At 35.5% G+C, this 14,648-nt stretch overlaps 2 protein-coding genes across 2 annotated transcripts; one reads left to right on the forward strand and one right to left on the reverse strand.

Moving 5' to 3' along the window:
- Positions 1-6,233: 6,233 nt before the first annotated feature.
- Positions 6,234-8,750, reverse strand: LOC21406857 (50S ribosomal protein L11, chloroplastic). Its single transcript, XM_010106605.2, has 4 exons — positions 8,386-8,750; positions 8,102-8,274; positions 7,956-8,019; positions 6,234-6,449 (listed from the first exon to the last, which is right to left on the reverse strand). The coding sequence occupies exons 1-4, from the start codon at positions 8,654-8,656 to the stop codon at positions 6,241-6,243; spliced, it is 717 nt and encodes a 238-aa protein (XP_010104907.1). The 5' UTR covers positions 8,657-8,750; the 3' UTR covers positions 6,234-6,240.
- Positions 8,751-12,952: 4,202 nt separating this feature from the next.
- On the forward strand, positions 12,953-13,363 carry LOC21406858 (probable E3 ubiquitin-protein ligase RHA1A). The gene has a single exon (XM_010106606.1). It carries the CDS (start codon positions 12,953-12,955, stop codon positions 13,361-13,363), a length of 411 nt encoding a protein of 136 aa, XP_010104908.1.
- The last annotated feature ends 1,285 nt before the right edge of the window (positions 13,364-14,648 follow it).

The raw sequence follows: 14,648 nt of genomic DNA on the forward strand, positions 1-14,648 counted from the left end.
TAATTAAATTCATTATGAACATTACTTTTTTTATTATTATCCTTAAACATTATCCTCTTGTATATAACACTTATATACAATGTTTAAGGTTACATAAATAATCACTGAATTTTTATTGATATTCATAAAATATTCACAAATATATACACATAAAATGATGAATAAACTCTTTTATTAAATAAATAATAAATATCCTATTATATTTTATGCTTCTAGGACACCATTCCCAACACAGCCTTGACTCAAAGATAAGTCGCACATTCTGACACGTATTGGCGAACATCCTTCTTCATACCTCTCCACCAATACTGCCTTTTGAGGTCCTGATACATCTTGGTACTCCCAGGATGAATAGCGAACCTCGATTTGTGAGCCTCATGAAGGATTGTCTTCTTTATCTCATCCACTTGAGGAACGGTAAGGCGATTCCTGAAGTAGAGCGCTCCATCTTCCCGAATATTCCATTCGTCCAGTTTTTCTCCATTCTGAACTCGAGTCCAAATTCCCTGAAGATGTGAATCTTGCCATTGGTTCTGCTTGACTTGTTGTATACGAGTTGGCGTTGAAACCAAGTTGTACACCATATTGGTTAGAATCCTCATACTACTGAAGATCATAGTCACCTACAATTTCACTCTGTTTCTAATCTTCCAATGCCAAAGATGCTAGGATTCCTGGAGTCTTTCTGCTGAGAGCATCTGCTACCATGTTGGCTTTTCCAGGATGATACTGCAAGGTGAAGTCATAATCCTCCATGTATTCCATCCATCTTCTCTGTCTCAGATTTAAATCCTTCTGAGTGAACAGATACTTCAGACTCTTATGATCGGAGAAGATCTGGAATTTTACTCCATAGAGGTAGCATCTCCATATCTTGAGAGCAAAAATCACTGCTGCTAACTCTAGATCATGCGTGGGGTAGTTCTGCTCATGTGGCTTCAGTTGACGAGATGCATAGGCCACAACATGTCCATTTTGCATCAAAACACACCCAAGTCCTCGTCTTGATGCATCGAAATACACCTCGTACGGCTCATCACTATTAGGAATCGTCAGAATCGGCGCACTGGTTAGCCTAGTCCTCAGTTCTTAAAATGCATATTCACAATCGGCATCCCATTCAAACCTGACTTCCTTTTTAGTCAACCGAGTCATTGGAACAACAATACTCGAGAAATCCTTTGCAAATCATCGATAATACCCCGCAAGTCCTAGGAAGCTTCGAATTTCGGCTACATTCTTTGGTCGTTCACATTGTAGCACCATTTCAATCTTTGCGGGATCCACTGAAATTCCTTGTCCAGATATAACATGTCCAAGGAACTTGACTTCTGTCAACCAAAAATCACATTTCTCCTTCTTTGCATAAAGCTAGTGTTCTCGAAGAGTTTGAAGAAGGATCCTCAGATGTTGCTCATGCTCTTCCCAAGTCTTTGAGTAAACCAGGATGTGGTCAATGAAGAATCACAAACTGGTCTAAATACGGGCGGAAGACTAGATTCATCAAATCCATAAAAGTGGCGGGAGCATTCATCAATCCAAAAGGCATTACTAAGAACTCATAATGCCCATAGCGAGTTCTGAAAGCTGTTTTTGGAATATCATCTTCCTTAATCTTCAATTGATGATACCCAGATCTCAAGTCAATTTTTGAGTAATACCGTGATCCTCCCAGCTGATCGAACAACTCATCGATCCTCGGTAATTGGTACTTGTTCTTCACGGTAACCCTATTCAATTGTCGGTAGTCTATGCACAACCAAAGGGGTCCGTCATGCTTTTTCACAAACAAGACAGGTGCACCCCATGGGGAAGTGTTGTTTCTAATGAATCCTTTTTCTGCCAACTCTCCGAGTTGTTTTCTTAGCTCTTTCATCTCCGCATGCGCCATTCGATACGTAGCAATAGTAATCAGAGCCGTTTTCGGAAGTAAGTCGATACAAAACTCGATCTCTCAGTCAAGCGGTAAACCAGGCAACTCATCAGGGAATGCATCTGCATATTCATCGACCACGGGGACCTCAACATCCTCCCCGGTGATACCGGATTCACCCTCTAATGCCGAAAGGAATAAGAAACAAGCTAAATTCTGCCGTCCTCCGACACTATGCCTCAATAGTCGTTCTTCAGTAACCGAGTTAACACCTCCCTGATACGCTACTATCGTGCCAGAATCGGTAGTCAAGGTAACTCTCATACGGTGGTAATCAACAATCACCCCATATCTTGACAGCCAATCCATTCCAAGCACTACATCAAACTGATTCATGGGAAGGATTATCAAATATGTCTTTAATTTCTCACTTCCAATCGTGATCACACACGACCTACATATGCTAGTCACCTCCACACATCCCAATGGAGAACTTATAAACATTGAAATCTCTAAGTCATCAGGTTTCAAACCCAAAACTTTCACAAAAGAAGTGGAAACAAAAGAGTACGTAGCACCATTATCAAACAAAACTCGTGCGAAAGAGTGAGAGATAGGTACCATACCTCAACAACTGGGTTTCTGGCATGAGCTCCAGAACTTCCCCCGGCCATGGTATGCATCTGCCCCGATGTTTTCCCTTTTCCTCTCTCATTGTTGTTAGGTCTCTGGTTTTCAAGCCTGTACTGTTGTTGCGGTGGGGTAGACTGTACTGATACGGGAGCCTGTGGCCGGAAATAAGAGTAGTTCGGCGGACGGAAGATCGGTGCAGGAGGAATTGGTATCTAGGCAGACAACTGGGGCTGATAGAAAGGCGTGAACTGTGGAAGTCTATCTTGACTAGGAGCAATACCCATTTGATTCTGCGGTGATTGCTGGGTTTGTTGGTTCACCTGTTGGCCCCTAAGAGGACAGTTCCTTTTTATATGCCCTAGCTCCCCATAATGGTGGCACTTGAAGCTATAGGGTCCACTCTTCCCACTTCCCGAAGAGCCACTACTACCACTAGGCACTCCCCCACTACCTTGCCCCTGATCACGGCCTTTTCTGTTACTCCTTTGGGGTCCTCCTGAAATTCTTCCTGAAGCTTCTCGATTATGGAGGAAGGCGATGTGCTCTTGTTCAACAGAGATGGCTGCTGCAACCAGGTCACTATAGACTCGATGCCTTAAAGCTACCACTGATATTCAGATCACACCCTTAAGACCTTTCTCGAACTTTAGGCACTTCATGTGCTCTGATTCAATCAAGGAAAGAGCAAAACGGGATAGCTCATTGAACTTAGCTTTGTATTCCCACACTGTCATATCCCCTTGTTATAGGCCCATGAATTCCATGGCCTTTTCATCTCGATAACTTTGGGGAAAGAATTGCTCATTAAAGAGCGCTTCAAATTATTCCCAAGTCATCCCCTCTACATCATGCATTCACCGGATATGCTTCCACCACGCACATGTAGGACCTTCAAACTTAAAAGCTGCGAACTCCACCCAATACTCATCCGGTACTCCCATGGTACTTAGATGCTTAGACACCGATTCGAACCAATACTCGGCCTCTTGAGGCCCACCCGCGCTAGTGAATGCGGGAATTGAGCTACGCTTGTACTCACGGAAGTAGCTCTGTTTTCTGTCCTCCGCAGAACGTTCATTTTGGGCTCTAGTAGCCATCCCCTGGAAGGCTACGTACATGGCTTCCATGAATTGCTCATTCGGCATCGCCGGTGGGTTAGGGTTTATACGGCGCGGCAGCATTCTTTAATCTGAAAAGAAAGCTAGAATGTTTTAGTGGTTTCCTGATGTCATTCATGTATGCATAATTCCAAACCCTAAGGTTCTAAACCAAGGGCTCTGATACCAAGTTTTGTCACGCCCCCAAACCAGGGTTAGTGACGTGGAGGCTTGTTTAGAAACTTAAACCTGTTTAAGAGAGTGATTAGCAAATAATGTTGTAAATATTTTAATTTTTTAAATCCAAAACATCCAGGTATTTCCAAACAAGCCCCCTGCATTCAAGAGAAATTTAATTTCAAGAAAGGTGGTGGAATTTCCAACCAAACCAGTTTAAAACCACGTCCCTAGTATCAAGTCAGGAATTTCCACAGGTGTTTAGCATACATGAATATAAATAAAAGTAAATGTGACATCAACCACAGTCTAGCAATATTTAAGTTTACAATCCATAATCTTTTATACATGCCTTGAGATAAAGGATAAGAGGAAATACAACTCTTCGCTTCCTGAGGTTAAGTCCACGTCATCGGTAGTAACTACCTACTCCGCACTACTCCTTGCGTCGCCTGGAGGGGTTTAATATATTTGAAAACAAGAAAAGTGAGCGAAAGACCCAGTAGGATATAATTTTATAAAGCATTTAAAATAAAGGTACTCACGGTCTGAAGATATACACTCGGAACCGGTCATCCCTTTTTAGAAAAGGAAATACTCACATAGTAGAAAATGTCTATATAATGAAAGTGTGCAGCTCATCATACCACTAAATAAGAAACGGTAAAATGTTTGTCTAGTGAAAAGTGCAGAGCCATAGTTCCACTAAACAAGAAGTGGATCCGTACGAGTTTCGAGACCTGCCCCCAAGGATGCGATTCCTACATCCCGATCTCTGAGGCCACCATGCGTTGTATCATTCCTTAAAATATTTCATTTTAAGAAATAATACTTTTTAAAATCTAATTTCTAAAATCATTGGAAAACTTAAAATCATTTTCATGCTATTTCTTTGAAATCATTTTCTTTAAACATGTTTTGTTCTAAAACATTTTCATGGGCCAAAATCATTTAAAATGAGGCTAACAAGGATATGGACAAGAATATACTACCTCTCCGATGTCAAACCTGGGTTAGCTTTCCGTTCTCCTAGCCTCCGCTTTCCTTAAAGCTTTAATACTTAACCTTCTCCACTAGCTTTATCACAAAAGCAATATCTTAGAAAATATTTCTCATTCCTAAAACGAATTAAGTTCAATAATGTTTAATTATTTCATATTAGTGTGCCTTGATTCAAATCCAAGTTTCACAAATGATTTTATAATTCAGTTTGGGGGTTCTTTAAAAAATTAAAATCCAATCCATAGGTTTGGTTTTCCTATTAAATTTCAGTTTAAAAACAAGTTTTTAAAAAAATTTTGACAGCATGCCGACATAAATAGGAAAAATGCCAAACCTGCAATTCAAGTTCAATTTCAATATATATTCTCCAGAATCCATCAAAATCAGTTTCCAATCAATTAAACAAGTCTAATAACTAAAAAACCCAAATTTCATTCGATTCCAACGACAACTGTTCAAATTCAAACCCTAACTCAAAATTATTCAAATCTAACAAAAATCAAACTTTCTCAAGCTTAAAATTCGAATCAAAGAGTGGGTTTTAAAGGGTTTTACCTCAAATCAGTTGCTCGAGCTTTGTCTCCCTCAATTTCTCCGTTTTTTTTGTGGTTCTCGGCCAAACTGCCGAGAGAGAGGGAGAGAGAGCAAGGGAGAGAGAGAGAACGCCGGCAGGAGAAAGCCCGGAGAAAGAGGTGGCCGGTGGTGGAAGAAAATAGAGAGAGAGAGAGAGAGAGAGAGAGAGAGGGAGGTTGGCGCCGGTGGCGTGGGAGAACCAGAGAAGAAAGAAGAAAAAAAAAAGAAAAAGAAAAAGAAAAAGGAAAAAGAAAATAAAAGAAAAAAAATGGAAAAAAATGGAAAATGCATTAAAATTTAAGTGTATTTTCAAAAAATTTTGAGGTGAAATTATAAATACTAAAAATAATTTAAAGTCTATTGATTAATTGTGAAAATTAAATTAAACACACTAATAATTCACAGTTTAGCATAATTAAACATGTTTAATTCTGGAGGGCGTTACATGGTCGCCAATACGTCAAATCATTCAGTCGTTTTTCCTCTTTCCCATCTAGAGAGAATACCCAATCAAGAATCTGATAATTTGACTTAGGAAGACAATTACTCAACGTGTTCGTTGTCTTAGAGAATTCTACTAGAGATATAAGACTGCACTAATGGAGACGGGTATTTATTCTAACTTATTTTCTTAGTAATTTGGTGTGATGATTCTTGTAATGTGGAATAAGGATTAAAGTCCAAAAAACCCATCAATTATGAAAGCAAAAATTTACACCCAAGAGGGAAAGAAATGTAGCAGCTACAATTTAGGAATTGAGTTTTATCAGTCTTCTTTGCACTCACTGTGGTGATTCTAATACAGTTGAAAAAATACAAATTGAAATTTTGAAAAAAAAAAAAAAAAAAAAAAAAAAAAAAAAAAAAAAAAAAAGAACTGGGAAACTAGAGAACTTCTTTCTTTTTGGGTTCAAGAACTGGAGGGTCAACGTCGATTCCCATATTAGCTGCGGTGCCTGCTATAATTCTCATTGCAGATTCAATGGTTATGCAGTTCAAGTCGGGCAGCTTCTCGGTGGCGATTGCTCGCAATTGCTCAATGGTGACCTTTCCCACTTTCTCCATCTTTGGGTCTTTCGAACCTTTCTCCACTCCTGCATACCACAAAGTATGAATGTGATTGCCCAACTGATTCAATACTATGGAATTCAGGTCTAGATTGGAGGAAGACAAGTAAGGTGGATCTTAATTGGCAGGACAAAAACCAGTTCTAGTTAATGTAAATGCTACTGATACGTACCATAGTTTTAGAATAACAATCCAACAATAATAATATAAAGAAATTCCAGGCATCCCATCAACCGCTATCCGTAAAGATCTCAAATAAGGACTAGTTCAAGACTAACAATTTCCTAATTTTAACAGAAATGGAAAAACTTTTATCTTTTACACGTATGCTGAAATAGTCAAAAGCAAATTTTTGTACATAAACATAAGTAGGACGTGCATCCTTTTTAGTTCATTTTAAGTTCTAGGTGGTTTGTGATTGTAAGCTAGCAATTCCAAATCTCATCTCGAGTTTCGTATTATTGCCACCATCATCAACTTGTCCAAACAATCTTCAATGACTATAAAATGGTCTCAACAAATATCTTGAACTAGTGATCAAAACTGTGTTTAACCTCAAAATGGACCGGAAAACGAACGGAAACGTTTCAGAAGCAACAATAACTGATAGAATCTTCCATTGCAATAAGCAGAATAGGTAGATAAAATAATCCCATACCTAATGAGAAACCTAGAAGTAAATAATCTACAACGTTAAACATTACACTGTATTACACCTCCTTCCAGCCATAAGATCAAGAATATGAGTTTATCAACTATTACTTCACTCAAAAGAAGATACACTTCACTCCTTTGACACCCCAACTCTTGTACCGACTTTTTTTACAGACTAATGTGGCAAGTAAATAATACTTCAGTTAGCGATGCAGCGGAATGGAAAGGAAAAGATTTTACCGACCTAATCCGAACAAAGTGCGTGTTCTAAAACAACCCCATAAGGAGGAAATCCCCAAATTAGAGAGAAAACACAACTCTTGTATTCAATTCTCAATTATTCAAGTCCCACTATTACAATAGCTAAAGTGGCTATCTCTCACTTAGAAAACAAATAACAAAAACATCACTAAAACAAACGATGCTAAATTAGCAAGCTAAAACAAACCACGATGAAAATATAAAAACGTCTACTAATTGTTAAATCTCCCTACATCAGTTAGTAACATACAACCTTCTACGGACTTTAAAAACATTTATCATCTTGAATTACACGATCAATAACACATGATTGGCTTAAAAAAGTTGGGAAGCATATCATTATTCAGCACAAAGTTGTATGCTCAGTACTAGATTCCATAGTTGAAATACCAAGAGGGCCATGTCACGAACACCCACATATAAAACCAACAAGTTGATAAAATCTTATGTCGAATCATTTGACACAAAAATTCAGCACTTTATACTATAATCCACAATTAAAGCACATGATCAAGAGAGCCATGACACAAACACCAAAACCACAAACTGTTACATTGATACAATCTTCTATATTTTAAGCTTCAACTGAAAACAAGAATTTTGTCAAAATAGCTCACCAGCAGCTTTAAGAAGCAGAACCGAAGCCGGGGGAGTCTTCAGAATGAAAGTAAAACTTTTATCCTGAAAGAGAAACTCAAGCAAATTAAAAATTAAAACTAGATACAGAATATAAGAAATGTGAAATAGAACAAGGGAAACTCACATCGTAGACGGTGATTTCCACGGGAATAACATAACCTGCCTTATCGGCGGTTCTGGCATTGTAGTCCTTACAGAAAGCCATTATATTAACTCCCTTAGAACCCAGCGCCGGCCCCACTGGCGGCGCCGGAGTCGCCTTTCCAGCCTCAAGCGCCAGCTTTATCATTCCAACCACTGCAAAAACGCATGCCAAATGTTCGATAAAATGTCAAAACGAGAAATACGACTTGCATATATATATATATATATATATATATATATATCGATATATATATTTATAGACACCTTTTTTGGCTTTGCCGCCGGGCTTGGCCTTGGGCGGAGCCATGGCGACGACGGTGAGACGTCTGGGCGAGAGAAACGGATGAGGCTGTTTGGATTGAAGGAATCTGAGGGAGTTTTCGGAGGTCGACGAGAAACTGCCGATGGATTGACACGAACCGAAGAGAGAAGATGAGAGATTCTTGACATTGCTGTGAATTGAATTGGTCTTGTTCTTTGTGGAAGCGTGAGAGGGAATGATGTTATTGTGGTAAGTGCAGAGAGAGGACGCCATTGTTGAAGGTTGAAGCTTTTAGCTCAGAGCTCTGGATAAAACCCCCCAAGGATGATGGTACGACGTCCTTCAATCTTTTCCACTTCTTCAAATGATCGGTTTGTTTTTTTGTTCTCTCATGATACGGTGCGTTTAATATTGGGCTAAAGGTTTTACAGGCCTAGTAACCCGAGAGCCCAAATCAAGAAGCGGAACATGTGAATGTGAACGTCAAAAAACGACAATGTATTTAAAGCATATCGTCCGTGAAAACGACATTATCTTTGAGCTGAATTGCGTTCAAGTCATTGATTTTGATTCAATTTGTAAGAATTTTATGAGAGAACTATTAACAATAATTTTTTTTATTCAAATTTTTTGTGAGAGGAAAACACTGTAACATAATTAAAATTATAAATTTAAATGCATCAACCAAACAGACACTAAATATTTTTTCGTGTCTTTTTTTCATGTCCTCTAATAATGTTATACTATCTTAATTAAAAGATTTAAACTTACATGATCTTGATGCTGTAAGAAAGGTAACAATTGTGACTCATAAACTCAAAGTCAAACCAAAAGGATTATTTTCATTTATACTTTATATTTATTCCTACTTTACTTTTGATCTTTAAAGCTCTATCTTCACCCCAAACTTTAAATTTAGTCTCACTTAATCATCTCTTTTAAAATCTCCATTAGAAAGACATAAAATATATCCAGACAACTAGGTTTAATATAGATTTAACAACACTCTATCCAAACAAATAGGCTTAATATAGATTTAACAACAATCCCATCATAAGCAACTCTGAATGTATAGATTTAATTAAAGAATAGTAGAGCTTTGGGATGTTGAATTTCACAAAATTTCAACTTTGAAACTTTTTCAGTTATACCGTTTGATTTTAATAAGATTCTAATAAAACAGTTTAAGTGACGCTAATTCAACGTCTAAATTAGAAAAGTGAGAGTTTTTAAAATCAAAAGTAGATTGAATGTAAAATTCGGGATACAAATGGGAATACAAAAAGGTTAAAACTAAAAGATATACTAAAACAGAATAATAGTAATAATAAATTTACACTATCAACTCAAATTGTATACATATTATAAAGCTCAAAGCCAAACCAACTAAATAAACTAACCAAATCAATTACATGTGATTTGATTTTCCTAAAAATCTGAAATCTATCAAAACTATTTTTTTTAATTTAAATTTGGCCGATGACTTTCTCTTTAAATCTATCAAACTGACCATCAAACACCCTCTTCTTGAAAAACACACATATGGTTATTTGTTACGGTTTGCCAGTTTGGAAATGTTTTTCTTTTAAAGAATATCAGGGATAAAGTGGGGTCTATAAGGGAAGAAAATGTAGCAAAAAAGTTATTACAACCTTCTTTTTAACATAACTATATACAACTTTATTTTTTTCTTACTTTATTTTTTTCTTTATTTCTCTTTTAAGGGAAAAACAAACGAACTTTCCTAAAGATAACAATGTTCTCGAGACTTTCTATAAGAAAAAACACAATAGTAGGACTTTTCCCTAATAAATAAAAATCTTCATTCATACAAAAAGCCAAGACTGTTTGTGAATTGAAAAGCTTTTTCATTAAAAATTTAAAAAAAATATTAAAAAAAATGGAAGAAGAAGAAGAAGAAGACTGTTCGTGAATGACTTTATTCACATCTGCAAAGGAACAAACTCCATCTTCAATAGAATTTAAAGATCTTTGCTATATCAATCTTTTAATTATTCATCCTCCATAAAGCATCTTTGAGCAATATATTCCGTAAATTAAGATGACAACTTTGGCTACCACCGACATTTTTGCCCTACCAATTTGCAGTGTGGACCTATAATAGCTAGTTCAAAACTCCTATTAGTTTCTAATTGCCAAAGATTTTTCTTTATTGCTTCTTTAGACAGAATATGTTTTCTTATTAAAGAGTTCTAATTGATCATTCTTGTGTAACAAGGTCGAGTCTAGTAAGGTTGTACACGGTCTGGTTCGGCTTCAAACCGATAATAATATGATCGGACCAGATCGTCTTTTCAATTTAAAGAAAAGTCTTTATTAGAGGTGTCCATGAATTGAGTTTCACAAATTAGGAAACATACTGCAACCTAGTGGATTGACAAAATCTCAATCCATTATCAATCCAAAAGTCCCCCAACCTAATCCAATCCAATACAAAAACATCAAATATTGTAGAGTTGACTAGGCTTATGAATTAGGCCTTTGCATTAAGACTCTTGTAACCTACTTCGGATTGATAAAATCTCAATCCATTATCAATTCAAAAGTCTCCCAACCTAATCCAATCCAATACAAAAACATCAAATATTGTAGAGTTGCAAACTAGGCTAATGATTTAGGCCTTTGCATTAAGACTCTTGTAACCTATTTTTGCACTATCCTAAAAAATTTACTATAAAATTAATTATAAAATTAAAATAAACATCCCATAATACATAAAATAGTTCAATAAAATTCAATTTATTGTAATACACTCCAATTCGAGTGTTTCACAATAAACAAGTTATTATAATCTTAGCAGAATCAACGTGAGTTTAATCTATTCAAATTCCTTTTATGAATCTTATGAATTAAAATTTTGGTTGCAAAATGAAGCACATAAAGATTTCTTGACGCCTTGCAATATTTTACCATTGAATTTCTTCTACACAAAACTCTGATCATTAGATTTTATTTTCCCTAATCATAAGAAAATTAAAAAAAAAATACTCTGCCTAATCTTATAAATAAACTAATTATATGACTTATTAAAAATACTCCTTTTAAAAAACTCTACTCCATAACTAGTTCTAGTCTAAAAGATAGAAATATATGAGCTAATGTATTAAGGGGTAGAAATAAAAAGGACTCTATTTCAAAGGGTATTTTTAAAAATTACCCAAAATAAAAATAGCTCAGGTGAATTTTTGAAGCTTTTTTGGTGGTTTGTTTACTTGAAATATTTTTTTTTTATTTTTGTGATAATGTTTTAAGTTATATAAAGACTGGAAACATGCATATATAGATATTACAATAAACATAAAGTTCAACACTATAACAAATGGTTCGGATATCCACCAAAAATTTGAAAAAGCTAACCAAAACCATGAAAAAGAGTCCATATCATTTAAAAAAAAAAAAAAAAGAGAGAGTGCAGGTCGGCGCAGGATCCATGTACTGTGAGGCACTGGTGAGCTGGGTTTTTCTTTTGTGGGACTGATAATAAGCTGGGGCGATGTTGCAAAACATTTTTCTTTCTAATTGCAAAAAATAGTTGTTTCGCACCAAAAAAGTCTCACAATGTACTAAGAATAAGATAATTAAGTCCCGTTTATTTTACCGATTCGAGTTTTATTACAGTAAAAAGCTTTTAGAAACAGTCACATCTGACTTTTTATTAAAATAAAAAGTTCTTATATAATCACATTTTAACTCGAATCAACAAACTAAACAGACCCTTAATAAATTTAAAACTTTCCACCCTCCATACAAGTCAATTTTCAAGTGAGTCCTACCTAATGGATTCACAATCATTGGTATCACTGTCAGTTTAACACGTCCTAGGTTCAAGTACTCCAAACAATTTGACTAGGAGTTCTTTTTTTCTTTTTTCTTTTTTTCCTATAAGGGCAATAATCAAGTCTAGCATAACATATAGTATACAACAGTACAAGATTATAAAGAGGAGAGCTTTACGATAGGGTAGGACAATATATCGTAACGGTACGGTTTATTTTCACATTTATATAAAGTTTTATTATAGTTTTCAATACTTTTTATTTTAATTTTAATGTGGTCATTAGCCATATTCAACGTGTATGTCCCACGCTAAGTTAGAAAGCTGCTTTGCATATTACTTTTCAAGAGGGACGGGTTTCATCTGAAACGCCACGAATAGGATGTGGGTGGGTAGGAGAGCAGGAGTACCAATATTCTATCTAATCTTCACTTTTTTTTTTTTTACTTTTTTCTTCTTTTGATTTTTAAGATGAGATTTAGAAGCAGGAAAGAAGGTGGAATGAGCTCATAAACTTAATCCCGAAGAACATTACTTACCTAAAAGGAGTACTCTCACCCTGACTTAATCCAAATCATACATTTGTTTGTGTGTGTCTATATATATATATATATATATATATCCTCTTCTCTCTCTACATGGGATTTCACTCCTTTCTCTTGCCAAAATGCATAGTGTTTTTTTTCATAAATCTTCTACACCACTTCAAATCCATAACTACATCATTACTTGTTCATCTTGGTCAACTCACATCCAATCCTTCTGAACAAACAATGCATGACTCTATAGAAGAAGGAGAAGAAGAAGCTCATGATCAACGTCTAAACTATCTTCTAGTCCTAGATGACGAGTCTCCTTTTGTAGTCCCAGTTCCTATGCATGTTATAACGTCTCATATCAAGAAAAAGCTTCCAATTCTAGAATTTGGCCAACTTGATCATCAACAAGAAGTCATGGAGGATAAATTAGTGGTGAAATATTGTACGATTTGCTTGGAGTGTTTGGAGAGAAGAGATGAGGTCAGAAAGCTCTTCAATTGCGATCATGTTTTTCATAAGGAGTGTCTCGATTGTTGGGTCGATGAGGGTCAAGTCACGTGTCCTTTGTGCAGATCCATGTTGTTTCCGGCTGAAGAAGGAAGGGAGATCTTGAAGGAAATCCATGCACAATCCAAATCATCATAGGAAATTATTGGGGAAAAAAAAAATTTGTATGTAAGTTGAAGTTCATAAAGAGAGGTAACGTGGGATGATTTCTTTCCACTTGTATTTTCTGGGCTTCTGGCTTACGATATCTGGGAGAATTACTATTAGGATCGGATTGGATTGATTGGAATGTGTTATGTGTTTTTAATAGAAGTATTATTAGGGTTGGATTGGATAATATTACTCTATTTGGTGTAGCAGTAGATTGGATAAGTTATATTGTTTTTTTGTAAGTTGAGAATTTGATAAAGTTACTGTATACATTAAAGCTTGTCAAGTTTATTTATTTGGGATATACAATAAAGAGGAAAAATTCTTTGAGAAGTGGCTCGCTCAATCATTGTCGCTTGCGATTTGTGATCATCATGATCTATTTTAAAAGGATTACTTATCCAAGTGAGTTTCCTGATTCTTTTGAGTTTTGATTAATTATTTGGTTGACACTAATGTAAGACTAAGATAATACATTCTTATCTCTTATTTCGACTATCGAACACGCCACTACGTTTAAAGGTAGATGATTTTTTTTTTTTCATTTGACTCATAGATTTGAATTGAAAATTCGAATAGAAATTCAAATTTTATAAGAGTATTACTGTAATTAGAAGTTTTAAATTGTGGTTAAAATCTTTTGTCTAGATGTTGATATTGTAGTGAAATAAAAGTTCAAATTTCATGCATTTTGGAGAGCGTAGGCCTCTAATTACATGTCTAAATTTCTCTAATAAAAAGATTTCAGATTCAAGAGCTTAAATCAAGAAAGGGAACATGTTATCTTGTCAAAAGCAAACCAAAAAACGCTGAAACACTTTTCTTTTCTTTCCTTTTTCTTTTTGAACCAAACTACCAAAAAGAACAACATTTCAAAAAAATATAAAATTATTAGCATTATTAGTCCCTAAATCACGAGCATTGTGTCATTTTAACTCATATGTTAAATTACATGGTCAGAATAATTTAGAGACTAACAGTATTAAATTGAAAACCAAGAATAAGATAAGAACACGACAACGACAATATTCAGAAAATAAACATTTGAATAAACTACATGGTCACAATACGACAACAATTTCACAAAGCAACAATGTTTCGGAAAACAACAGTAACTTTGCAACGACAGCTGCTTCAAATGGCATCATCATAAGAACCATACTAATATAAAAAGGGTATTTTTTTAAAAATGAAAAAAAAAAAAAAAGTATTCACTTCAGAAAACAACGGAATCTAAAGTCGACAACTTGACAAAATGATGACAACAAATTAA

This window comes from Morus notabilis, unplaced genomic scaffold (assembly GCF_000414095.1).
Source record: "Morus notabilis unplaced genomic scaffold, ASM41409v2 Scaffold789, whole genome shotgun sequence".
NCBI lineage: Eukaryota > Viridiplantae > Streptophyta > Magnoliopsida > Rosales > Moraceae > Morus > Morus notabilis.

What these genes read in the sequence shown, in the direction of transcription:
- LOC21406857 (XM_010106605.2), bottom strand. Translation starts at nt 8,656, where the DNA reads ATGGCGTCCTCTCTCTGCACTTACCACAATAACATCATTCCCTCTCAC. An exon ending in TGGAAATCACCGTCTACGAT is followed by an intron (nt 8,020 to 8,101) that starts GTGAGTTTCCCT and finishes TTTCTCTTTCAG; the next exon opens with GATAAAAGTTTTACTTTCAT. An exon ending in TCTGCTTCTTAAAGCTGCTG is followed by an intron (nt 6,450 to 7,955) that starts GTGAGCTATTTT and finishes TGTGGTATGCAG; the next exon opens with GAGTGGAGAAAGGTTCGAAA.
- LOC21406858 (XM_010106606.1), top strand. Translation starts at nt 12,953, where the DNA reads ATGCATGACTCTATAGAAGAAGGAGAAGAAGAAGCTCATGATCAACGT.